At 41.3% G+C, this 26,223-nt stretch overlaps 1 protein-coding gene across 6 annotated transcripts in view; it reads left to right on the top strand.

The window, feature by feature from the left end:
• Positions 1–26,223, top strand: part of SYDE2 (synapse defective Rho GTPase homolog 2) — an 84,165-nt gene that overhangs the window by 5,692 nt on the left and 52,250 nt on the right. For 2 of the 6 annotated variants that reach the window (XM_045028701.1, XM_045028700.1), the window contains one exon: positions 23,324–24,049. In XM_045028701.1, the coding sequence (XP_044884636.1) occupies positions 23,380–24,049 (670 nt within the window). In that variant the 5' untranslated portion in view covers positions 23,324–23,379. Of the gene's footprint in view, positions 1–13,197; positions 13,213–15,781; positions 15,869–16,082; positions 17,529–23,323; positions 24,050–26,223 lie in introns of those variants that run through there. The other 4 variants (XM_045028704.1, XM_045028702.1, XM_045028698.1 and 1 more) reach the window with 4 other exon arrangements.

The following is a 26,223-nucleotide window of genomic DNA, read 5'->3' as shown; positions in this document are numbered from 1 at the left end:
ACAATTGCCTGAATGAGGCCCTAGGTGCTCAGGTTGCATTATGGGAGTCTCAGAAAAATTTCCAGCACCCTCCCTGAGGTCAGTCTGGCAGAGAAGCCAGACTGCTGCCTTTTTTCTGAGTGCATTTGTGTAGTACAATGTATAATTCCCTGCACCCAAACTTCCTTAGAATGCAGTTTGCAAATGCAAGGTATTTTGGGTATTGTGCTGCTGCTGCACTGGGGATATTTTAGAACAGGATTTAATGCAGTTAGGTGCCACAATTCAATTAGAGCTGACACTAGGCCTATGAAACTCTAACCCTTTTCTCCTCAGCACTCTGTGTTCTCTTCCGAGGCACTGAAGATGAACTCTGCTCCTCAGAACACAAAGTGCTTGCAATAGTACAATGAGAAGAGATGGAGGTGCCATGCTCTAGGGCTGAACTCTGTCATGTGTTTAGGCTTTTACCCTCAACAGCTAAATAGGATGTAATTTTGCACAGGCTGGTTCAGTGTAGTGAAACGGATGAGAAAGAAAATAGTAAGTGTAGTGCTACTTAAAGGGCAAAGGTTACCATAAGCTGAGTATGCCCTGGAGCAGCCAAAACTCCTTACCAGATGTGCTGAGAATAGGCCTATGTTGTTTGCCGTGGAGGTTTTAGTAGTGGATGTTGCAGTACTTTCTTCAATGGTTGCTCTGTACTTGAAAGTGTTACTTATGATTCATAAAATTATCTTGAGCATCTTAAATAAAGCAGTTGGATTTAGGGTTGGGAATATTTCTGGTCATTTACTTTGCTTTCCCTTTCCCCCCTTTCCCCCCCACTACTTCCTTAGGGGAAAGTCCTACAAGAATGAGCAGGAATTAATTCAATAATATTCCATAGAAGTTACTCTAAAAACCTATAGAATGAAATGGAGAAGGAGATTTTATTCTACAGCCCTTTTCTCCACTCTCCCCTAGGGGCCACAGAGACCTGGTGCCGGCTGGTTCTGGGAGCAGCGTGGGGCCAGGGCAGGCAGGGAGCCTGCCTTAGCCCCACTGCATCATGGTGCTGGCAATCCCGTGGGCCAGATTGAAAGCCCTTATGGGACGGATACAGCCCGCAGGCCATAGTTTGCCCTCCCCTGCCCTAACTGGTGAGTTAGTTGTTCTACGAGCAGTGCATGCTGAGAACTGTAGTCGCTGCAAGCCACACCTTCATGCTGAAGAGAAGGGCAGCTCGAAATGGCTCCCTTTTAAGCAAATTTGATGATGTCCTCAGGCTCTTTGTAAGTTGCTAATGTGTTCTCCTTGCGTTGGGAGATGCTTTCAGGGCATGGGAGGCGGTGAGAACTAGGGAGAGTCTAAGTACTGAGGGATATGGTAGCTTTAGTGCAACTTTTTTCCCCACTACCCCCAAATTGGGATGATTATCCTAGTGACCTAGAACTAGATCCTGCAAATACTTAATGCATGTGCATGAAGTTAGCACATGCATGAGTTCCATCAAAGTCAATGAGACCCCTCTTGTGCATCAAGTTAAGCTCATGCTTAAGTGTTGCAGGATCAGGGCTACAGCCCCAATATCTGAATCTGAAAAGTCCTGGAGCTTTGTTATGCCTCTGGTAAAGGAATAAGAATTTTAAAAGTTTTTAGCCTTCGGAGGACAGCTCCCACCATCCCAAATGTATTATTTAAATCCAGTTTTGACAGGCTAACAAAAAACATTTTTCATTTTAATTGTGAATCTTCCTTTTGCCAGGAATAGATGTTTGTTGTAAAAAGTGGATTTCTGCTTGGGGGGGGGGGGGTCATGATTTGGGACAGAGTGAGGAGATTCATTTGTCAGAACCAGGTGCTTGTTGCTGATGGACATGGAGAAATTCTGCTTCAGGTCAAATTTGTGAATATCCTTCAAAAATCTCCCATTTCATATGCAAATATTTAATCAGCAACAATTGACATGGAATTTATACACAACCATGGAAGACATCTTAGAAATACCAGAGATAAATAATTTACATCAGCATAGCTATACTAGTAAGGGGCTTACCACATCTGAACAGGCTAAAAGCTCTTTCAGAATGGAAGCTTACATCGCTGAACAATTCAATTACTAACAGAGGAGTGCTGTGACTGTGCTTCCACATTGACTGTGCTTCCTCCTTGCTTTTCAAGCAGAAACGGGAGGCTTTACTGTGATGGTTAGAAAAGGACTCCTTGGTGTTTGCCCCGAGAATGGGATGAGATGGAAGTCGTGTAAACTGAATGCTACATTTGTCTTGTCTGTTGCTTTGTGTACGTCTTTGCAGCATTTCCATAGCTTCACACACCATCTAACCATTAGTGAGACTAGCACAATATTAACGTTAGCAGAGTGAAGTTCAACTATGTTCTGCAGTGGGACATCTGAAGGGGAGATTTGTGTGGAAAATCCCAAATTCCAGCTGCAGAGGAATTTGAGAGATTGTACATGATAGTGTGAGAGTGCTGTGGTGCACTCCCTTCCTCATCAGTCAATTCACCATGTTTGGCATGTTGTTCCAATCAGAGTATAAGCAGTAAACAAGTAATAGTAATCAGAATCCTATTTGGCTTCTCTTTAACGACTTATTACTAGAGAGCAGTACTGTCTTGTCCCAGCTTGTGGCTTTACTCTGCCTGAACTGACTGGCGACATAAGGACTTCTTCAAAGCAAAAATGGAGTGATGAATTTTAAGTGTGAGGGACCGTAAAGCTTAAAAACAGTAGATTTCCCCTTATGTCTATAATTGCGTATCTCTAGGGGAAAATCAGCTAGGAATTGCAGCACTGAAAGTGACAATGTTAATCTCTCACAGCAACAGCAAAATAAACAGCATTTCTTGGAGTAACAATCCCTCTTAACTTCCATCTGAACCCTGTTGTTGCCATCTTGAAAACTGAGCATGGGCCTATGCCCAGAGAAACAATCAGAAATCATGATGCATTTGCCATTGATGTGCTATGTTTTTGTTCAATGGCCAGTGGCTGGGTGGGTGGATTTTGGCAGGGTTGCACAGTCTATAATAACCATAAGTGAAGGCATAGTCTTCAACAAATATTATTAGTTACTGTAGACCTCTCTTTGCTCAGAGGCTAATACTGTATGTATAACCCAGATCCAGAATGAGTTATGCAGGCAAAATATCAATTGAAGTCGCAAGGAGTTTTGCTTGCACAAAGGAGTACCATATTGGGAAAAGAATTCAGCTGTATTATGAAGGGGGGAACCATTTCAGTTTTACTAATTTCATATTTACCTAGGCTTCACCATTGTGCCTCAGTAATGCAACAGAGAATCAATGAGTATTCACAGACTTTAAAGATCCCTGAAATATTTTGCTGCTGCTGTTAAATTTATTTTTTATGTCCAAAAGTTACTAGGTACTTTACAAAACCAAGAAAGACACAAATCCCCACCCCAAGACACCTCACATTAAACTCAGATGTGACACCACAAGTGAGGAAGATAACAAACAAAGCGGGGGTGGGGGGATGGCGCTCAGGAGAGGAGGTAAGACTAAGGTTACAATAATGTGTGGTCAATTAAATAAGGCATGAATATATCTTGGTGATTCCATTCAATCTATTTGTGGGGGTGAGGGACGTGGGATCTTTTTTGAGAGTGTATTTACTCACTTGTATGTGACACAGCAAACGTGAGTTTTTCAGAACGGATTTGAAGCAGGAGAAGGTGGTGGCTCAGTGAGCAGATTCTGAGATGGCATTCATGGGGCAGTGTGGGCAAAGGCGCGGAGGTAGGAGGGTGCAAAGGAAATGAAGGAAGCATAAAGGTTTGCATCAGGGCAGTGAGGATTAGAGGAGAGCCTGAAAGGAGACAAGGTCAGAGATACCAGCTGGTGCTGAGTGAGTAGGACCTTGAAAGCTAGGACAAGGTTATTGGAGTCTCCTGGAGTCAAAGCTCTGAGGCTTGATGCATTAGTACATAAATAACAGCTTTATTGTAGGAATACATTCATGCTGACTAAACTGCCTAGTCTAGTGGGTGCTGTGTAAGACCTGGGATGGATTCATAGTGGGCAGTCTTTTCTAAGGTTCTTAAAAATATGCATGGTCAGAAATATGGATGAGGATCTTTCTAGGAAATTATTTGCATCAGGACAGGTTTATCTATTTAAATGTTCTTTAGTTGAAAGAAAAACATCTCTTGTATGATTTCAAAAGTTTTCCTTTCAAACCACTGCTAGGATTCACCCCAAACACTAAACATGTTTCATAATCACATAAGTTGTTTTGACATTTTTAAAAATTTCCATCTAACTGGTCAACTTTCTAATGACAGCAGTAAGAACAAGAGTACTCATGGCACCTTAGAGACTAACACATTTATTTGAGCATAAGCTTTCGTGGGCTACAGCCCACTTTGTCGGATGCATAGAATGGAGCATATAGTAAGGCGATATATATACACATACAGAGACCATGAAAAGGTGGGAGTTGTCCTACCAACTCTTAAGAGGCTAATTAATTAAGAGAAAAAACGTGTGTAGTGATAATCAAGATAGCCCATTACAGACAGTTTGACATGAGGTGTGAGAATACTTAACATGGGGAAATAGTCAATGTGTGTAATGGCAGCAATGTTCACTTTCTCCATAAGGGTCTTAGCTGCCTGCTGTAATAGCTAGAAGGCAGCTACCAAACAGGTTCAGTGGGTTACAGCTGCCTAAGATGGCCTGTGAGTGTGGGGTTGCAAGATTTCTTCTTTCAAGGCCTGCAGGCTTTGGCCTGCTAATAGGTGCCTAAACAGGGTCCCATCTGTCACATATGTAGGCAACAGCATCAAATCAAAAAGGCTGCAGAGTAGTAATAGCCTCTTATCCCATAGTTTAATCTGTGATACCTGAGAAACCATATAGCATAATCAGAATATGGTCAGAACGTACTATTTGGATGTGTAAGTTCCAAAGAGAAACTAAAATTGGCAGACTTGTAGTTTGACCTGTTTTTTTCCTTTTGAGGGTGTGGTGGTTATTGTCTTTTTTTTTCCCCAGGTTATTTTTAGTTCTTCAAAATTTAAATAAGGACCAGATAAAACACTCTGGCAGCTGCTCAAGGCAAATGAGCAACCTTATAATAAAAGAGATGTTGTCAGCTGGAAATCTAGTCAGTTTCAAAAAGTGAATTAAAGTAGTTTCAGATACTACACCCTCCTCGGTCCCTGTCCCCCACACACCAATTTTGGTTTTACACTCAACATTTTCCATTTTTTCTCCCACATAAGCAACAGGAGAAGCTGCCAAATACACAGTGAAAATGGTTATACATACAATACTATTAAATGCACAAAATAAACACAATGAAAAATAGAGAAAAAAAACCAGTAATTTAGGTATTACAGATAACAGTAACAGTTTAAAAAAAATCAGAAGAGTGATTTGTTTTTTAAGTTGCTGATGTCCTTTTACATACCTATGTACGTGTGTGCTGGCGGAACATTTAATTTAGGAAACAGATTTTGACAGGGAGGGGGGAAATATTTTTTAAACAATAAAAACAGGTAATAATTATGTGTATATATTGCTGTAAATTTACACATCACTTTATAAAGTAGATTACTGTACATTTTCTGACACCACTGTATCCTTTCCGGTTTGACTATATTAAAATGTGGTGAGTCTTTTTATTGTGGGTGAGTTACAAAGATTACTAAAGGATAATTAGAAAAGAGATTGGATAAGCCAGTGTTTGCATCCACTAAAGAATGTAAATATTTTGAGTATCTTCAACAGTTAACCCTTCTCAGTAACAATTCTAAAACCCTTCTCAATAACAATTCTAATCCGAAGAGCATACTTATTAGGAGAACCCACTTGAGAAAGTATAGAAATCTTAGTACCCTTTAACTGCATATTTTAAGCACAAATAATTTTTATAGGTGGGCTTTCCATACTCACCACACACTCACAAAACGAAACAACACACTTGCGAAGACAAAATAAACTGAAAAGTATTTTAAGGTAAATATAAATTTGAGTCAATAAATGTTTTATTTTGCAAGTAACTTTACTGGAAACTCAGAGAGAACTACTATTCAGACAGAATTACCGTATAGCAGGCCTGGTTCTCATTGTCAGTCTCTCTACTGTTAGGCATTATACATATATCCCATTTCTCCTATCGTGGTTGATATGCCTCCATCATAAAACATACCAAGTTGTCCTAATTGCATAGTAGCTAGTGAAAAACAAACTACAGTAGCTGCCCAAGTGCATGAACTGTTACAGATAACATTTTCATTAACTCTTGGATTAAAACTGTATAGGAGGATACTTGTCTGCAGGAAATTGCATGGTAACACTGAGAATGAGTGATCTCCCCAACCCAAAACCTGTCCCAGTAGCTGACCACTGTACCACATGACAAGTACCTCAGCCTAACCCTGTTTCTACCAGCTGCATTTTACCACGTGCTGGTCACATGGAAACTAGGCAATGTGTTAAGAGTTAATAGACGCTAGGTTGGACTTGTTTGACTAAATGATAAATTATTAATAAAAAGTTGGTATATGTGAATTATTTCTCTAATGTTATAATAGTACATTGGCTATAATCAGTGTTCCCTCTTGGTGACTCTTTCGTTGTATTAATACCATGTTTTGTTATACATTTTCTGCTATAAAGGACATTGTGTCACTTCAACAGAGACAACATGGCATCTGAGACATGTCTCAAGCTGCATTGTTCACATTACTACAGAGAAGAATGAGTGTCAACATTTCCATTCTAGGAATCTATTTAAACTGATCTATATAAGTGGCTGTGGGTGAAGCCAAAGAGGGTTGGGATTGACTTCTGTATTCACCCGCAAGTCAGGCAAACCTTGATGTCAATATCACTACATCATTTTCATGCCACTAGAGCCTGTGATTCAGAAAAGGATACAAACTCCAGCAGAGGTGCTAGGGATGCTGCCACACCCTCTGGCTTGAAGTGGATTCCATTATATACAGGGTTTACAATTTGATTCAGTGGCTCTCAGCACCTCCACTATACAAATTGTTCCTGCACCCTTGAACTCCAGGAGAGGGCAGACTGCAACTAAATAACATGTTCTGCTCTGCCTTACACTCTGTGCAGCCTGCCTGAAGCCAGTGCAATTGCATGGAATGTAAATTGGGACAGCATTCGGCCCTGAACACACACATGCTTGACTAAATCATAACAAAGTTTGGGGGAAGGGCAAGATAGCTCTCTACACATGTAAACAGTGAGGATGTGGAGGAAATATGCTGCTAGAATGTAAAACAAAGATATAATTAGATTAAATTAAGCAAAAGAAAACTCAGTTAAATATCAGAAATACTTCCTAACAGGGTGATCAATTGCTGTGGAATAACCTCCTAAATGGAAGTGGTAGGAGCCCCATCATGTGAGACATTGAAACCTAGATTGGACTAAATGCTAGCAAACAGGGAGGTGTGATCGGGGAAAGATAGATAAGATGATCACTAAATTATTTCCATCTCTTATTTCTAGGATTCCATTGTGTCTTCCAGTTGGTGGCCAGGCAATAAATAAGTTTGGCAATCCTCCCAGTTTGGCCAGAAATCTCCCGGAATTGAGTTCGATCTCCCGGAGGCTACTGAAGCCAATCCGGGAGATTTTAGGCAGCTAAAAGTCCAGCGGTGCACTGGGGCAAAGGCAGGCTCCCTACCTGCCCTGGCTCCACGCCGCTTCTGGAAGCAGCTGGCATGTCCGGAAGCAGCTGGCATGTCCAGCAGCAGCTCCTAGGTGGAGGTGCAGCCAGGGGTCTCCGCGTGCTGACCCTACCCTGGCCACTGACTCCGCAGCTCCCATTGACCAGGAATGGGGAACCATGGCCAATGGGAGCTGAGGGAGCGGTGCCTACAGGCAGGGGCAGCGCACAGAGCCACCTGACTGCCCCTGAATCTAGGAGTCGCTGACGGATGTGCTGCAGCTTCCAGGAGCCACCTGAGGTAAGTGCCACCTGGCCAGAGCCTGCACCCTGAACTCTCTACCCCATCCCTGAGCCCCCTCCTGCACCCAAACTCCCTCCCAGAGCCTCTCCCAAACCCTCTCCCACATCCCAACCACTTGCCCCAGCCGACTCTCCTCCTGCACCCAAACTCCCTCCCAGAGCCCACAGCCCAAACCCCCCCTACATCCAACCCCCTCTCATAGCCCTGAGCCCCTTCCTGCACCCAAACTCCCTCTCCCACACCCCTATCCCAGTGTGAGCCCCCTCCTGCACCCCAATCCTCTGCCCCAGGCTCAGCCTGGAGCCCCTTCCCATACTCCAAACCCCTTGGCCCCAGCCCAGAGCCCGCACCCCAACCCCCCTGCCACAGGCCGGTGAAAGTGAGTGAGGGTGGGGGAGAGTGAGCGACGGAGGGAGGGGGGCTGGAGTGAGCAGGGGGGCAGGACCTCAGAGAAGGGGTGCGGGAGGGGCATGGCATTGGGGAAGGGGCAGGGCAAGAGTGTTTGGGTTTGTGCGATTACACCGTTGGCAACCCTAGCAATAAAGTGAACATAACTAATTATCAAGTCCGTCCGTCCATCCCCGTCCCTCCCCAACACTGGCAGGTGATCAATTTCCCTGTGTGACCTAGTGGGAACTAGATCCTAGATTCTTCTCAGCTGGAATGTTTTTTGTATATCTTAGAGCCCCTCAGGTCAAAACATGGTTGCCAACATAGCTAGGAGAAACTCTGTTCTTTAAAACTCGGTTTTGATCTGTTGCACTTGATAGGTGTATTCTAGATGACACAAAAGATATTCAGTATGTTTATTTGCATACCAGTACGCAGAATGCCTTTCTAGTTTTCAACTATTTCATAGCAGTAATCGTGTCCAAGTTCTGGGAAAAATAAATCCCCAGATAAGAGTGAAACCATCAGTGCATGCACAGACATACTTTCTTTCGAAAGCTCATGCTAAAATAAATTTGTTAGTCTCTAAGGTGCCACAAGTACTCCTGTTCTTTTTGCGGATACAGACTAACACGGCTGCTACTCTGAAACTACTCTGTACTGTTTCCCTCAATAGTATGTATACCTAATGTAGCTGCAATTTATGTGTTAAATATTAATTTATTTATTGGAAAGGCAAAGTAAACAGACATAGAACTCCACACACCTCCAAGCAGTCTGAGCTTATGCATTGAGCTTTGGTGGTGGCTTTGGGTGTATAATTATGAAGTTACTGTATAGGTATATGGTAAAGAAGTTTCCTGATTAGTAAATGGCATAATTTATGCAGAAGGAAAAAGCATGTTACATTTTTTCAGCATTGGAAGTTTATGTGAAATAATCTATTAGTAATCAGATTTGCACTTAGTGTACCTTACTGTTGATAAAAGATTTCTCCATGTGATAACACTGTTTTGTTTTGGTTTATCTTGCATGTTTAGTCACTTTATTGCTTAAAGTTTGAGATGACATAATTATATATCATTGATGTGTCCCTTTGATTATCTTAACTAGAGCACATTAAATGCAGCACAGTACATGATTTCTAGTAGAATAAAACACTCCATTAAAAAACCTATCATGTTTCTGTTTTGAATATTAACCTTATTTTTCAGAGATTGAAAACTGCAAAATTTTGCTCCACGCTGAAACTTTGCGTCAGTTTTTAAGTCTGTATAGAATTTTTTTCACCCTCATTTCTAAATCATAGAAGTAAAAACAGTACTTTAAAAATGCAGATACTCCCAAGCATGTAGTTTTTAAAAAGTCTTTTTTCCTTACTGATGTTTTGTAGGTCATTAAATGATCACACAAATTGGAGCCTTTGGGGATTTATTTTTAAGTGTAAAAGTAATGTGCTGATTTTCAAAAATCTACTCTGTGTTTCCATCATTTTTATCCATAATGAGTTTTTACCCACATTAACATATCAGTAGTTCTTTGGTAGGGACTGACATAAAATTGAACTATTATGACTTAGTGGATTTTAACATTGTACACACTAGCATTTTTAAGAGTCTTAACATGATTTGGGAACATGTTTGTTTCCACATGATACATATTTTAAACTGTGCTAGAAGAACAGAGCTACAGGACAGTGTTCAAACTCCACTAAAGCAGATGGCTAAAATATGGCTCTGTCCTGATATGAGTGAACATCTAACAGTTCTGAGGGTTAATCTGGTTTGGATTAACACCCATAAATTCAGATGTTTTTCTGAACTACCGCAGCAACCTCTTGAAGTTGGGAAGCTGAGGTGAAATGCTCATGAAAACAGGCTTTCTATTATTTCCTTCTTTGGGTCAGACTAGAAAGAGCCGGAAAAATCTTTTCTCGTGGCAATTTGGCACTTCTACCTCTGGTACTGGCCAGAACCAGACAAAACAGAGATGCACAAAAATAATGGGGTGGAGGAGGAGGGAAATAATTACTGTATCTAATTTTTTGAACTCAGAAAAGGTTCTTTTCATGTTTTGAGTGAAGGTTTGACTCTGATCTTATCTTATTTGACCCCATTAAACCCTTAGTTCACATCTACCTTCAGGTTGGGTCAAGATTGAGTGTTAGGAACTGGGACTTGCTGTTTCTGCACCCCGACCTCTTATACTAAACAAAGATGATAATAGTGGTTGCTATCTTGTAAAATGATATAGACCATTTTCAGTCTGTGGGGTCATGTTCTGGCCACTCTTATTTTTCAGTGTATCCTTAACAAGGTTTATATAGGATCTGAGAATAAGGTCCTACAATAGCCCTGTAATTGCATCAGATGACTATAATCAAAGTAGGTAATGACAGTATATTATGGAAGGCTCATTAAGGTGTTAACTTGCATTCTATAACAGCAACCAACAGAAACTTTTTTTAAAAAAAGCTCAAAATAGCACAGGTAGTAAGTGCAACTACTCTTATTTATATTTCACCCAAGTGTAGAACACACAGCCATGAATACACCTGCTAGTTAACTTAAACTGTGATGCTGAATGATTATTATTGCTACAAGTGATTTATGTTGTGCCTTTCACTGTAATACCTTGGTAAACTTTACATAGCTTGTGAAAATCCTTTCATGACCCCTTGTAACATACTGGATGGACACGGAGACCATGCGAATAGCCTGAATGTTAGGAGTACTGGAGCCAGCATTTAGCTTAAAGCCTAGGCAATGGTGCATCTTAAAGCATTTTCTGAAAATGGCCAGGGTTTGACAAATTTCTGGCAGGAGTGAATTCCAGAGAGGAGGTTCTGCTCCCAAACTCTTCTGCTCCTGAATCCATTAATTGTCGCTTTTGGAACACTTAGCTTAAGCATTCCTGATTCTTATGGCAAGTTGGGTCAGAGATGGGGAAAGTAGTGACTAAACCATTTAGGGTTTTTCTTTTTTTGTAACCAGCACCTTCAATTCCACTTGGAAGGTGACAAGCAACCAGTTCAGAACATGGAGCACAAGTGTATTACGGTCTCTTGGTCCACTTTTCTCAGAAAGTATACAGCTGTATTCTGTGCTAGCTGAAGCTTTCAAGTGTCTTTCCTAGTGAATCAAAATAGGCTAGGTCTAGTGGTAACAAAGGTATGGATAACTGGAGTTAGATCTGCACCTGAAAGAAAAAGGGATCAATATTTTGGCAAGCTGACAATAATTCTGACCCTTGTTTGTTGACTGTGAAATAAGTAATGGGACTCTGATTTCAGACCATTTTGACAATGGGAAGGTAGACACTCTCTTGGTAAAGGGAGTGCTTGTGGATTTCGCCAATCAGCATCAGCTCCATGTTATCTTTTAGCTTTCGTATTCTCTTTCTGCCAGAATCTGGGAGAGTAAAGAAACTGCATTGTCCAATTCAATGAAAAGGAGACTGAGGGGTCTTATTCACATTAACTGAAGGCTCCTTTACACTGCTTTCAGGGGAATTACTCATGTGTGCAAAATTAAGCATATGTTCACAGGACTACATTTGTATAAATACATTTAGATAGCATTTTAAATGTTTATTGTGGGATTTTATAGAATATAGGTGATGGAATTTTTCAAAATTATATGAGGGCAATTTCAAAAATTTAACTGAATTTCCATGGGACCTAACGTTTCCATGCTTCAGAAAATCCTAGCTTGAGAGAGGTTATTTTCTGAGGCAGATCTGCTGTGCTGTCTAAAGTAGCAGCAAGGATGTTAAAGGGTATTTGTCAATCTTCCATAATGAGCTATTGTGGCTTTTCATCAGTCATGAGAGCTATTGCTGACACAGGTGTCCTAGATATGGATTGTAGTTTGTCACAAATGCTGCCTCACCTGACTTTAAATCTTTCAACCATCTCTCTCAGGTTCATGGCTTCACGGTTAAAAGTAGTTTACATATGTATGAGTCTTTTTGTCAGTGACGCTTTCTTTGCCAAGGATATTTATCACCACATGATTCTTAAGCTTTATGTTTTGGCAGTCATTTGCAATTCTCAGTGTAGTGGCGCCAAATGAGATATTTGGGAGCACAACAGCTCAGGAAAGATGTATTGAATAAGAGATCCCCCAAATGGCAAAACCTTACCTGTGTCTTGTTAGACAAACCAAATAGGAGAATTTATAAAGCAGCATCACCAGTGTTACATACAGAAAAATTTGTTTGTCCTTTTCTATTTTTGTTAAGGTCACATATTAGAAACCTATGTAAAAATAACCTAAATGCCTGGCAGTCTTCTCAAAAGAATTTCAAGCTTCACACTGGCTCTTGTTTTCCTAAACCCCTATACTTTTTGTAGGAGGCCTGATAACAATGGGTCACATTTTGTACTACATGTTTTGCAACAACTGAGCAGAACATAGTGAGTTATGTACAAAAACTCAATCTTGACTCTTCTTTGCCTGGCTTGAGTCAGCTCAAGCCAGATCCTCAGTATTTTGGGGTTTTGTGTATGCAATCAATTGCATCCTTTATTTGCACAACAGAACCATCAAAGAGATTTTTTTTTTTAAACTTCTAGTTACCTACAAGAAAACATGTTTTGCAACCACAAGTTGGAATGGAAATAATTTTCTGAGATACAGATCAAACTGTGTTTTATAGACTCAATTATTGGCAGCTTTTAATTTAATTATTTCCTATGTGGCTAATTAATGGGGGAATAAGTTAAATGCATAAACTGCTCCATTAAATGCCTGTGAGTCCATGAAGAAAATGCTGAGTGAAACAATTATGCAAGCAAAATTACACTGAAATTTCTTTCTTGGCAGTACATACCCAGGGGAGCAAACTAAGGGCCCAGTCTGCAACCATGTATGTGAGTAAACAAGTTGTTTAAGAATTGGGCTCCTAATGTCTAATACATTTTATGAACAAATGTTCTGCCTGTTAAAGGAAAATCCCAGTGTAATATAAAAGATTCCAATCACAACATCTGAGACTGAAAACAAGGAATTTATTACAATGCTTTTTTAAATATTTTAAGTACAAAGAAGGAAACTGCCATCTTAACAATTTGGCAATGCAAAGTAGGAGAGAGAGAATCTACCCTCCTGTGATGGCGTCACTTTTTTTTTTAGTAGTTTACGTTTAACACCATACTGTACTACATTTCCAGAGGATTTTTTGTTTTGCCTCTGCTGCTGCGTGATTGAATACTTCTGGTTCCAAATGAGTTGTGTGGTTGACAGGTCACTCCATAACTCTGAGGTTCTATTGTAGTCCCATTTAAGTCAATGGACCAGCTTGCAGTTCGTAGAGTTAAGTACATGCCTAAGTCTTTACAGGATCAGGGACTAAATTTGTATTTGGCTTAGGAGGTATTACAGCTAATCACTGGAATTTTTCTTTACGTGGATCCTACACAACTGAAAATAAGCAAAAATCACTATCTAATGTTAAGAACTGCACCCTGGGTATCTGTAAAAGAGCATAAGAAACACACATACAGTTTTGGATCAATCCACCAAAACTAGGAAAAATAATGTTGAAATGGGGCCTGTATATTCTCAGAAGACTTCAGATCATTTTGTTTTTAGTAATTTCTTGTGCATAGATTTAGAGTTGAAGGAAAGCTGGGACCAACTTGCAGTCCCCAACTCATCCAGCAGGGGACACTCTAATAGTAGACAGAAATAAGTTTACACAGAACCAAGGGTGATGTTCATTTGTAAAAAATAATAGCATTTTTAGCTGACATATATGGTGAGAAACATTTGTTATGGTAATTGTATATATGAAACACAAGGATCCAAAACAAAAATAAGACTATTAGAAAGAGTTCAGTTATCAAACATCATTACTTTCAATGTTTAGGATGTGGACCTCATCATTGTGATTGAGTCAAACACATCAGATCAACCTAATTTTTTTTCCCCAAAGGAAATTTAATTACAAAAATGTTATGCAATATTTTGTATACCTAGTTACACAAACTAGTATATTTATTTCCAAATGATTTTCTTTTAAAAGGGGGGAAATGTATATAAAAGGCAGCAGGACAAAAATGGCAGAAGTTCCTTTTTCAAGCTGCAAAGGTGTAACAGAAGTGATAAACTATTGTGAAGTACATATTGGATAGCAATCATATCTTCTACTCTTTCTTTTCCTCATAGCTTAATTCATATATACACATTATATTAATGGATTACTTGTGATGTTATTGGATTAGTGCTATTTACACCTATATGCAATATTCTTTCAGCATTTTAATTTAAAAAACTTTTAGAAAGATGTATAAATCCCATAATAGTTTGTGAGTGGAAAGTTACAACTATGTTCTCTAAACTCACAGGCAAATCTAAATTTACTTTCCACAAAATAGGAAGAACATATATAATGGCTTAATTGTGGAGAGTTTGGGGGTGTTATAAACAAGATGAACTATTTTGTTTGTTATTCATAATACTTATAAAAGAAAGATTGGAACTTCTACTTAAATGTTGGTGAAATGGTTTGTGTGACCCAGTTATGGTTCCATATGCCATATTTCACCACTGTACAGTTATGTTCTTGTTCTCATTTCTAAGATATATAAATAGAGCTAAGATAAGCTCTCCTGGAGCTCTTTGCTGTGAAAGAAAAGAAAGGCACTCAGCAAGATCTTCCTATTAATGCTAGGGGATGTTTGTAGACTACATAGGCTGCTGAAGCCATTCTCTCAACAAAAGGGGGGGGGGTGAGAGAGAACATTAGAAAGTGTGGTCTTTAAATATTTCATGACCTAATAATTTTGACATGCGAGACACCATGCAAGTGAAACCCGAGTAAGAGAGTACAGTAAATATATTTGTAATCAAACAGATTAAAATAAAAACTTAACCCCCTCCCCCAAACTCAGTGTATTAGATGCTTTACAAAAGCAGAACCTCTTTTTCTAGGTCATCATTAGTAAGGTGGCGCAGATTTTCTTTCAGGGAGAAAATTAAAGGAGTTTAAGAGTGACTTGTTAAATTAGTTCAATACTGTTTCAGCAAACAGGGTTTTGAGTGCAGTCCCAGCGCGGGTTTGCTGCTGTTCATGGCCACCTGTTGCACTTGTTTGTCTTTTCCCTCGGTTTTCTCATACAGAGTAAACAAAAGCAAAGCCCTCCTGGCAATTTCACCGTCATGAATCTCTGCACCATCCTCGTGCTTTAGTCGCTTTGTTTTACCAGGCGTGAAGAGCACCGGCATTCCTTCCCCCGTGCACCTCCGGGAGCGGGGGCGTCTTTGGGTGCTTCACTCCAGCCACGGCCTAGGTGCAGGCGGGCGGGGGCACGTTCACTCGCCCGCCCCCCCAGGTATGGGCCTGGGGGAGGAGATTCAGCCCCGCTCTGCTGTAGACAAGCCCCTGCCCCAGCTATTAGCACACATGGACGTAGCGGGCTAGGGGGAGCAGGACGGGCTGTGACCCTAACAAGAGCTGCACGGAGGAACTGGTGCCTTCTAGCCCCTCGGTTCCCCCTCAGCCGGGTGCCTGTGTTGGGACAGCAGGTAGCGGCCAGAGCCGGGTCCGGGGGGTGGTGTGGTGGGGTGGGGTGGGGTGGGGAGGAGGCTTCACCGCCCCGGCCCCCCTAGCCCGGAGCCCGGGCGGGGGGAGCCGGGCGCGCGCGCTCCGCGGCGGGCAGCAAGGCATGCGCATTGCAGGGCGCCCTCTCACCCCGCTCAGTTATGCCAAGTATGTGAGCGGCGGCAGGAGTCGAGCTGCGGGGAGGGAGCGCGGCGCATACCGAGCCCGCCCGACCATGGGGCGCCGCCGCCACCACCCCCAGCCGCGCAGGGGGGCGCCCAGCACCCTCCTGCTGGCGGGCAGCGGCTACTGAGGCAGGCGGGTGCGGGGCGGGGGCAGGCATGGCTGATCCTCTGCGCAGGACCCTCTCCAAGCTGCGGGGCAGGAGGTCCCAGCGCGGGGCGGCGGCAGGCGCGCACCTCCGCGGGGGGACCGGCGCCCCTCAAGGTAAAGCCCAGCAGCAGCCGCAGCCGCCGGCCAGGGGGGCGCCGTGCGCTCAGCCCAGGAGCCGGGGGGTCTCGGCGCCCCCGGGGGCTGGGAGCCAGGAGGAGTCCGGACAGCGGCAGCCAGGCTGGCCCCGCCGGGGGAAGGCACAGCGTGGGGAAGGGACACCGGGGGACCCAGCCCCGCAGCCCGTGGCCGCCCCCACGCGGCGCGCTCCTGACGGCGAGGAGGGCGATTACTACGATAATGAGACTCTGCCCTGGGGCTGCCGCCCGGCCCAGGCGCGGGAGGCGGCGCAGGGGCTACCGGCCGCCTGTGCCCGGGGCCGAGGGGAGGGCCGCTGGGCCGGGACCCGGGAGAGCGCGGGTAGGCTGCGGAACCAACTGCAGGAGGCCTATTACCTGCTGATCCACGCCATGCACGACCTGCCCCCGGCCAGCCCCGCCTGCGCGGGAGGGTTCCCGCAGCCCGTCGCCTCTTGCGGGGCCGCGGAGAGCAGCGATGCCTGGTCCTCCTCCTCCGGGGAGGGCAGCCCGCAGCAGCAGGTGTCCGCCCCCGCCTGGCCGCCCCCGCCCGGCCGGGGCTCAGCAGGGCGTCCCGGCCAGCTGGTTCCTCCCGGGCGTGGGGGTCAGAGCCTGGGGAGCCTCCCCCTGCTGCCCCCCGGCCGCCCCGTGAAGCCACCGCCTCTGCAGCGGTGTCTGAGCGACAGCGTGATCCGCTACCACCCCGTGGAGCCCGGCCTGGGGCACCTGCTGCAGGGGGAGCCGCCTGGCCCGGCCTGGGACCGGGAGCGGCCGGACGGCGGCGGCGGGGGAAGCGATGCTCCTGCGGCCGCTGAGTGCTCAGTCACTTGCGGGGAGAGCCCGGGCCGGCTGCTGCTCAGTGCCCAGGGCTCCGCGCCGCAAGAGGCAGCGTGCCCCGGCAGCCGCCCGCCCGCCCCCCAGAGCCCCTTCAGGCCGCCCGCGGTCAGCGTCGGGAGGCTGCAGAAGTGGATGTGCAAAGGGCGCCTGCTGACCCGGGGAGTGAAGGGGCGCGTCGGGGCAGGGGCTTCCTCCGCTGACCCCAGAGCCATTGGGACCGGTGCGGCGCTGGCTGCTCAGCCAGACCTCGGAGAAGAGAGGCCCGCAACTCCGCCGGCTTGGAGAGGGCACGGAAGCAAGGCCCTGGCAGCTCCCCCGGAGCAAAGAGTTCTGCTGACAGGTATGTTCGCGGGGATGGCGACCAGACCCCCCACCGCTTGGGCCTGGCTTCAGCCTGTCACACTCCCCCAAGCAGCTTGTGCCCTGGAAGGCCTGGAGCCAAACTAACCCCACCGCTGGGTCTGCCTTACTAAGGGGTGGTGGCTGAATGGTGGAGGGTTGCCTGCAGTTTGGAGGCACATTCAACCATTTTTACAGGGTGATAATCAAATGCCAGTGTAACGTCTCTGGTTGTGGTATAGCAGGGGAATGTGTATGTAGTTTTAGTATAACACACCTTGCCTTCTTGGTTCTAGGGGTTGGCATCAGCGATTTATGATATTTATTGTTACAGGTTCATGCTCCCATAAAAGCAGTATACCTGAAAAGTCCAGTACCATCTGCAAATTAGATCTTAATACTGGAGTTATGTGAAAGCCTAAATTTCCCTCTGAATACTCCCATATCAAACTTTGGGGGGTTTCTTGATTTGATCAAGGTAGATTGCACTTGCTAGTTCTGTCACTAACAGTACTGGAGTTGTGAATACACTATGGCAAAACATTGCCAAAGGCAAAGTTATGATGTGTTTTCCATTTCTCCAATGAAATGGCTTTTTCACAGTGAAAATGTCTCTTTCACTTGTGGAAATTGGCTTTAACTTTCATAGAAAGGGGGGGGGGGAATTGAGGTGAATCCACAAAATGGTACTTCCACAAATGTAAGAACTGACACTTATTTTTAGTAAATCTAATAGTGCATCCTTAAAAATAGTACCCAGATGATGTATGTATGTATGTATGTTAGAATTTTGTAACTTACACTTGTGTTACTGTAAAATGATTTACATATAGATTAACCACTATAATATGTTGAAATCATAAAGCCATTGTTTTTAATTTAAAAAGCCCATGTGTTTACTTGCAGTAAACTCAAGGAGGAAGTTAACTGAACAAATATAGTCCCAAATGATTGGTATTGTCTCTTTTATACTGTATTTCATATTTTAAGCAACTCATTCACATTTGGAAATGATTTATTTTAATTAGAAGGTGTAGATGCACACAAACAATTGGTTCATTATTCTGGCCAATAAAACTCATCTCTTAAAACTGAAAAGGGCTTTAAATTTAACTACCAGCCTTTCAGTTGAACAAAATTAGTTTTGTGCAGGTTCTTAACAATGTACCTTTTTTCCCAATCTCGTTTGCTTTATAATTTAATGCAAATAAACACAGTGTGCTTTGGCATATCCAGACTTAAGGCTTGACCCCTGCAACCACTTCCAGGAATGAGTAACCCTAGAAGTAAATACTGCTCATGTGACTAAAAAGTTACAGAATTGAGGTCCCTACTTTGTTCAATATTTAAATATTTTATAACTCCCCAGGCTTTTTCTTTGTACTGCTGCTTGCTTCATAATTCTTTTAACTTATTTATCTAATTTACTGGAATGTTTGCAAGTTAATTGTTAGTTTGGTTTGAACAAAAAAATTTATTGGAGTCTAAATTAATTCTGGTTATTTAGGGGTTTTAGGGAAAATATGAATGATCTATTTTGATCTAGATGTGGAGGAACTGCAAAAACTCTCTTCCCAATTAATTAAAAGGTGGTTGTCAACCTATCCTGACATCCAAAAAATATGTCTTAGAAAGGTAGAGTGCAACCTTTCATTGAAAAATTTTCTACACACAGTTGATAGGCAGAATATTAACGTTGACCTCAATCAAGTTGAAACACAGAGGCCCTGATCTGCATGTTTGTAAAATTGGGTCCTACTCTTTTATAAAGCAGTATTTAGTTAGTACTCAATCAGTCTGTTGCAAGGTAAATTGAATCATTAGTTTTAAAGAAAACCATAATAAACAAACATTGGACTGAAGCTCTTTAGGGAAGGGATCATCTTTTTTTGTTCTGTTTTGTACAGTGCCTGGCACACTGGGGTCCTGCTCTATGACTGGGACTCCCAATTGCTATGATAATACAAATAATGAAAAATAATTTTATCTAGGGAATATATTATAAATAAGACTGTCTTAGAACAAAGGGTAAGGGATATGCATGACCTACATATTTCTAAAATCCTTCTGCTTATTTAAGGCCTGATCACTAGTAAAGTTAATAGGATTGGAAAATCTTCAAAATATGTCAGTGGGCTTACTGAACTAATTGTACTCTAGATGTATTTCTGTCAAATAGTGCATACTTATTGTCCAGACAAGGAAGTACTTGCACATTGGGACTTTACAAAATATACATTTTCACTAGGATCTATTCTATCTGAAGCTTTTTCAGTAATGCCTAATAATATATTGACTTCTATCTCTGGCTGTTTTCTTTATTTTTTGTCAGATATAATAATATAAACATATTGAGTCTTAGCTGCAAAAGTGGTTGAGGTAGCAAACTTCAGAGCTGACATTCAGAAATTTGATACTTTTGTAAGATTTTAAAAATATTTAGACATAGATATTTATAAAATGAATTGCTCTAATTGTTTTCAAAAATACATTGAGCAGTTCAGATAAATCAGAGCATGCATGAGTGCAGATATGTATGTGGTATATTGAAAGATTTGTGTTAGATTTCCTCTGTGCTATTCCTTGTCTTTTCGTGTAGTATATGAGAAATTTCAAAGTTAAAATGCCTTTTGAAATCAAGGCTCTGATCCTGCAATCCTTTATGCATGTGCTTAACTTTACTAGTGCCATTGACTTAAGTGGCACTGCTGTGGTACTGAAGTTAAGCATGTATGTAAAGGATTGCAGGATCAGGGCCTAAGACCGTATAAAGGAGAAGTGCAGAGCTTACAAATACAGCTGTCTGTCATTTGATTGTAAGTGATGGACTTGATGTTTAAATTGAAGTATACGATTTGGCTGGTTCTGAATTTAAGATAAGATTTTTAAAAAAAAAATTGTAATACTGACAGTGAATTTTGGCAGTAGCAAGTTTGCTTATTATTGTCTGCATAAAGCATAAGAGTGAGAAGATTATTTTTGAAATTCAAATTGTGACACAAGCAGTAAATCATGTCATGGAGAGTTATTCAAGAATACTCAACACATTTTATCATTGTGTTCCTTAGTAAGCCTTAGAAGTAAAGTTGTAATTGGAATATTGAACACTGTACTGGTATATGTTGTCAAATGTACTTTGAATTTTTGCTGTTCTAGGAGTAAAAAGTAGCTTAGGCCCAGATTTCAGACATATGATTGGTCTGTATATTTGGGCATGTGTATAATTTTTAAGAGTCTGCACTTCTGAGGATTGTAAGCTTTCCTAACTAATGCTAAAGGGCATACATTTCTGTGCAATTCTGGCAGTAACACAGATATTTTTGTTGTAGAAATAGAGTACTTGAATGTTCCATCTATTTAAATTGTTAGAGAGGAACAATTCCCTGTGGTGTTACTGGAAAATTGAGGATTTTAATGCAGCAATCAGATGTAGAAAGCAAGCATTCCTAGCATATACTGTACTGGTTTAAATAAATATTTGACTTTGTGTAATGTCTAATTGCAGATGATACAAAATATAAATGTTCAAAATAGCAAATCTAATTATTTGGAGCAACAATAACAGCAAGGAAAATAATGGAGCAAGGAAATTAATTAAAAAGCAAGTTGAAATAATTGCCTTTTTATTATATTGTAGACAGAAATATACTGGTATGTCTTCACATCAGAACCATTATTAAGATATCCTTACTAAACAGGCAAAATCAATAAACATTACAATAGCTTTAAACAGAGAGCTTGTCTACACTCGGTCTTTTTAGTATGTGTATAGCTATGATACTGTAACTGCACCGATGCAGCTTATGTACACTTGGGTTTTACATCAATACAGCAGCATCTGCACAAAACAAATCCTAGTGTAAACCACCCAATATACGGTACTCAGTATAAGGATGGCTGAATTGTTGTTCACAGTTAATGCTAATAATGAGTTCAAATATGAAAATTGATGTGATCCTTGGCTTGTCCTTAAACAGTGTGTTTGTATTTTTATAAGCTGTACACCATTTATATATTGATAATTTCTACACTGTGTTTTTCACAGTTTTTAAGCTACATGTGTAATGCACACTGAACAAGAGTGCTGGAAAATGTACTTCAGGGTTGTTTTTGCTACTTAAACACTATTTTGTTGAAGTTTTGTTTTAAGAGTATGCCTAGTTAAATGTCCAATAGTAATAAATTCTCTAGATTTATTGCAAAACAGTACTTCTTCAGCAAACATAATCATTAAAGTAGTTAGCAAAAGTATTTTAAGTATTGGTTGTTCAGAGAGCATTAAATGCTGCCTGCATGCATTCTTTTACAGGTATTCATGAGGAAATAAAATGACTTTAATTAAAAGGAATCTGTTAATTATACTGTACAGACTTGATGCATAGCTACAGTAGAAATAAAGTAGACTTGTTTTGCAAATCTGTGTGTTCATCTTGATCTTAGGTAGCGGGTACTTCACATTTACTTATTAAAATGCTGGACCTTGAATTTTGCGTTTAATGTGAACTTTACATTAATGTTAAGTGCCGACATCTAAGTTAAAATAAATGTAATGAACAATCAACTTTATAGTACTGGTATTATTCAGAAGAACTGTAATCTGTATTTAATTCAGTGAAAAACTCAAAACCTTCAGATTGTATGTAAATAAAGGCACAAGCAAAACTTAAGTGTCATGAATCTAAATTACATAATTAGTTTTTTTTTTCATTTTTATTGTACTTTGATAATAGGAATACTCAAAAATGTTAACATTTTTAGAACATTGCTTTTTGGCTCATTAAACTTTTAAAAGCAACTTGTTCCTAGATACATTTTAACAAAGTGAAACCAGTCTTAAGTGACTGTTGTCTCTTTTGTTCATTACAAAACATAATATGAAGAAATCTACAGCGACCATTGAAGTACTGATAGAATTGGTTGCTTAATGGAGTTTCTAATAAGTGGAGCAGAATTGTATTTGATTTACGGCAGTACCTTTAAGACTGGAGGTTGCCTATAAAGCTGATCTGGGGTACAGGTTTCATTCTAATTGTACTACCAAATACTTTCACTTCTGAAGTAGTGTGTTAAGACATTGAAACACACAGAGCTACTTTACAACTTCAGTTTACATTTCAATTTCAGTGTTAGTCCTTCAGTGTTTTACAAATGCCAACAATGTGGGTGAGATTTTAAAGAAGATATAAATGTCAAATGGAAATAGTATCTCAAACATTTCTGTACAAGTGCTATTAACATTAAACTCTGGGAGACAGAACTCTTTTCTCTCAAGTACATTCTATAGACTTGGATGCTAGACAGTTTTTTGGCAGCTTGAAATTACATCTCACTTAGGGCCTGATCTTGTGATGTGGTGATCTTTCATTGGGAGCTGAGACCCTTTATCAGCTCTCAGAAGACACTTGACACCTTGCAGGATCTAGACCATAGTCAAGAATATCATGTGTGTCATGAGATATATTAACTTTAATATTGCACTGCTCGTTATCGATAGGAGCGTCAGCTTGACTGCTTCCCCACATTCTGTTTTGTTATGTGCATATTCTTGGAATGTGGAACAAGTATCAACGTGCTTGTACTATCACTTCCATTGCTATGTCAAAAGATATTTTTGTTTCTTTACTACGTGCACACATGTTGTCTTTTGATGGATTGAAATTAAGTTCAGGATAGCACGGCATGTCTTTTGTCCTGTGGAACTAGATTTAGTGTGGATGGGACATGACAGCATATGTGTCTGTTTTATCAAAACCGGAAGAATGTTCTAAGCACCTCTTTTTCCTCTTTTAATAACAGATTTAATTGAAAATATTTACATATCCTCCACAAGCGGGAGAGAACTTAAAATTCTTATGGCCGGTGAAGTCCCTGAGCATAGGCCACAGCTTGACAGCATCACAGTTTCTAAGAAACGTAACTGGCTACATCAGAGTACTCTAAAGGCCCCTAATCTGGAAGAAGAAAGTATCTGTAAGAAAATGCAAGGAAATACTACCCATGTACCGAAATCATCCAGTCCATTACCTGGACCTAAACTTCCACCAGTTCCTCCCAAATCACCTGCAGGACAGGAACATCCTGCAAGAACCTCTAGTTTTGTAACTGCCGTTCACCATTCTACAAGCCCTTCAGTTTTGAGAAACTGCACTTTAGACTTCAGTGAGGATAATGATGCAGATGATGAAGGAGAAATATGGTACAACCCTATCCCTGAAGATGATGAGCCTGACTTCCCCAGAGTCCATTGTTTTACTGGGAAAAACTCTGTTAATTTGGACTCCCATACCACCAGTTTCAAGATGTTGCCTGGGAGTGACCCGATTAAAGTAATGGGGCACAATAAAGGCCTTCCATACTTCTCAGAATCTGTAGGAGACAATCAAATGACTCAGGCCTGTGAAATTAATCAAGCAGATTCCATACATTCCACAGCGTGTGTGCAGCTGCACAAGCAGAGTTTTGTGTGCAAGACTCAGATTGCGACAGCAATAGAGAGCCCTGCATTTAAATATTGTTCAGCAGGTAAGAAAGATATGGAATATATAGATGTTACACTCCTGTCTTTATTTTTATAGGAAAGTTAAACATTGGGTTTTTTTTCTCTTCATTGTGAACATTTCTATAAAGTTGATGAAAATTATGGCCTACATATTTTATAATCAACTTTCCAAAGTTGGGTACATAAAGTTAGGCACCTAATAAATGGCCTAACTTTCACAGGTGTTGAACACCCACAGATCACGTTCATTTGAATAGGAAATGCTAGTGCTCAGCCCCTTGCAAAATCAGGTCATTTATCTATATTCCTAAATATGAGTTTAGGTGCCTAACTTTAGATACTCAAGTTTGAAAATAATGGTAATTATCTACAGTATTATTTTTTGGAGCCTTTAAAACACATTTCCGCTCTGAAAAGTGACCGTAAGAGAGGGGTTCCACATTTTGTATGTATTGATGACTTCTGGATCAAATTTGCTCATCTCAGATATAAAAAGATGTCCTTTTTTAAGCCTGGTTACCAGCTCTTTGAATGGAGTCTGGAATCTGAAATGTAAACTGGTTCGTTATGGCTCACACCTTGCCAACAATAAAAACCAAGCTCACTCTGTAAACTTAACAATTCTGTTGATGCACAAACACATTTTGTTTTCTATGTCTTAGCCAATTCTAACCCTAGGTAGAACTTTAACTCTAGCTCTGTAACTACTTAATTTCCTCAGAAGTCTCTTGTATGTGATTTTTATCAAAGGCTTTCTGAATGTCCGTATAAATGATATCAACCCTGTCTCCTTTATCTACTATCTTGTTGACTCCCTCAAAAACTTCTAATAGGTGGGAGAAGAACAGTTTTCTTTTACAGAAGTTGTGCTGGCTTGTCCCTATTTATAATGTTCATCAATGGTTATGTCTATGCTGTGATAAAAGACCTGTGGCTATCCTGGGTTAGCAGGCTCAGGCTGTGGGGCTATAAAATTGCAGTGTAGATATTCGGCCTTGGGCTGGAGCCTGGGCCCAGGGACATTCCCCAATCCTCCCCCTACCCCCAAGCAGGGTCCCAGAGACCAGGCTCCAGTCTGAGCCTGGACATCTACACTGCAATTTTTTTAGCCCTGCGCTGAGCCCCACAAGCCTGAGTCAGCTGCAGATCTTTTCTTGCAATGTAGACATACCTTAAGCATTTTATACTCCAGTTTTATTTATTGTTTCAACTGAATATATACATTCAGTATTGTATTGAGGTTGGTGACCGCCCCTAAAAAGGAATAACTTCTCATTGACAAGGTCAAGCAACTTGCCGATCTTGACTTGTAGTATCATATTGAGTGAGCGAGAGATGTGATCTGAGCATAGGAATGGGAGACACGATACTCCTGAGTTCTAATTCCAGATCTGGTTCTGATGAACTTTGTCCCCTTGGACAAGTCATTTAATTTGACATCCTCAGTTTCCCTGTATAAAATGGGCATATTAATATCCATGTTGTGAAGATTAATTACTGTTTTTTGGTTAAAAAGACTTTGCAGATAAAAAGTCTGCGTACTAAGTTACTTTGCCCAAGTGTCTAAGTCACTGTTGAAAATGGGGTTTAGGAGACAGTCACCTAGGGTATGTCTACACTGCTTTAAAAAAAAAAAAAAAGTCTGTGTCAGCAAGAATCATAGCCCTGGTCTACAGGCTGGGGCTTTTGCTATAGCACTACAAATAGCAGTGTAGACATTCCCTGGAGCTGGAGCTTGGGCTCTGAAACTCATCCTGTTGCCCCTTAGGTCACATACAGATTTTACCCTCTATAACCAGCCATTTGTGCCATGATGTACTGTCACATCTAGGAACCCACATTTTGAGCTTTTGTTTGGAAATGTAGTAGAGGTAGGAGTGTGTGTGTGTTTTTAAGCTGCAAAGTGTATCTGAGGGTCTACAATTTCCATTCAAGTGAAAAATATTTTGCTTTGTAGTCTATATTAAATAACTGGTACTATTACATTTGATTGCAAAATGTGACAGAATAAGCAGACCAGTGCAGGGAAGCCAAATGTGCGCTAGCCCTACAAACTGTGTTTGACCCATTTAAGAGATTAATCTCTCAGTACGTATGTGATTCTCAGGAACATTAATAGGGGTCACTTGCTCCTTTTGAAGGACTAAACCCTTTTATGTATTAGGCAAAACTGGCTACAGTTTTTCATGTTGGAGAA

This window comes from Mauremys mutica, chromosome 8 (assembly GCF_020497125.1).
Source record: "Mauremys mutica isolate MM-2020 ecotype Southern chromosome 8, ASM2049712v1, whole genome shotgun sequence".
In the NCBI taxonomy this organism is placed as follows: domain Eukaryota; kingdom Metazoa; phylum Chordata; order Testudines; family Geoemydidae; genus Mauremys; species Mauremys mutica.
This window is presented reverse-complemented; position numbering and strand designations above follow the sequence as displayed.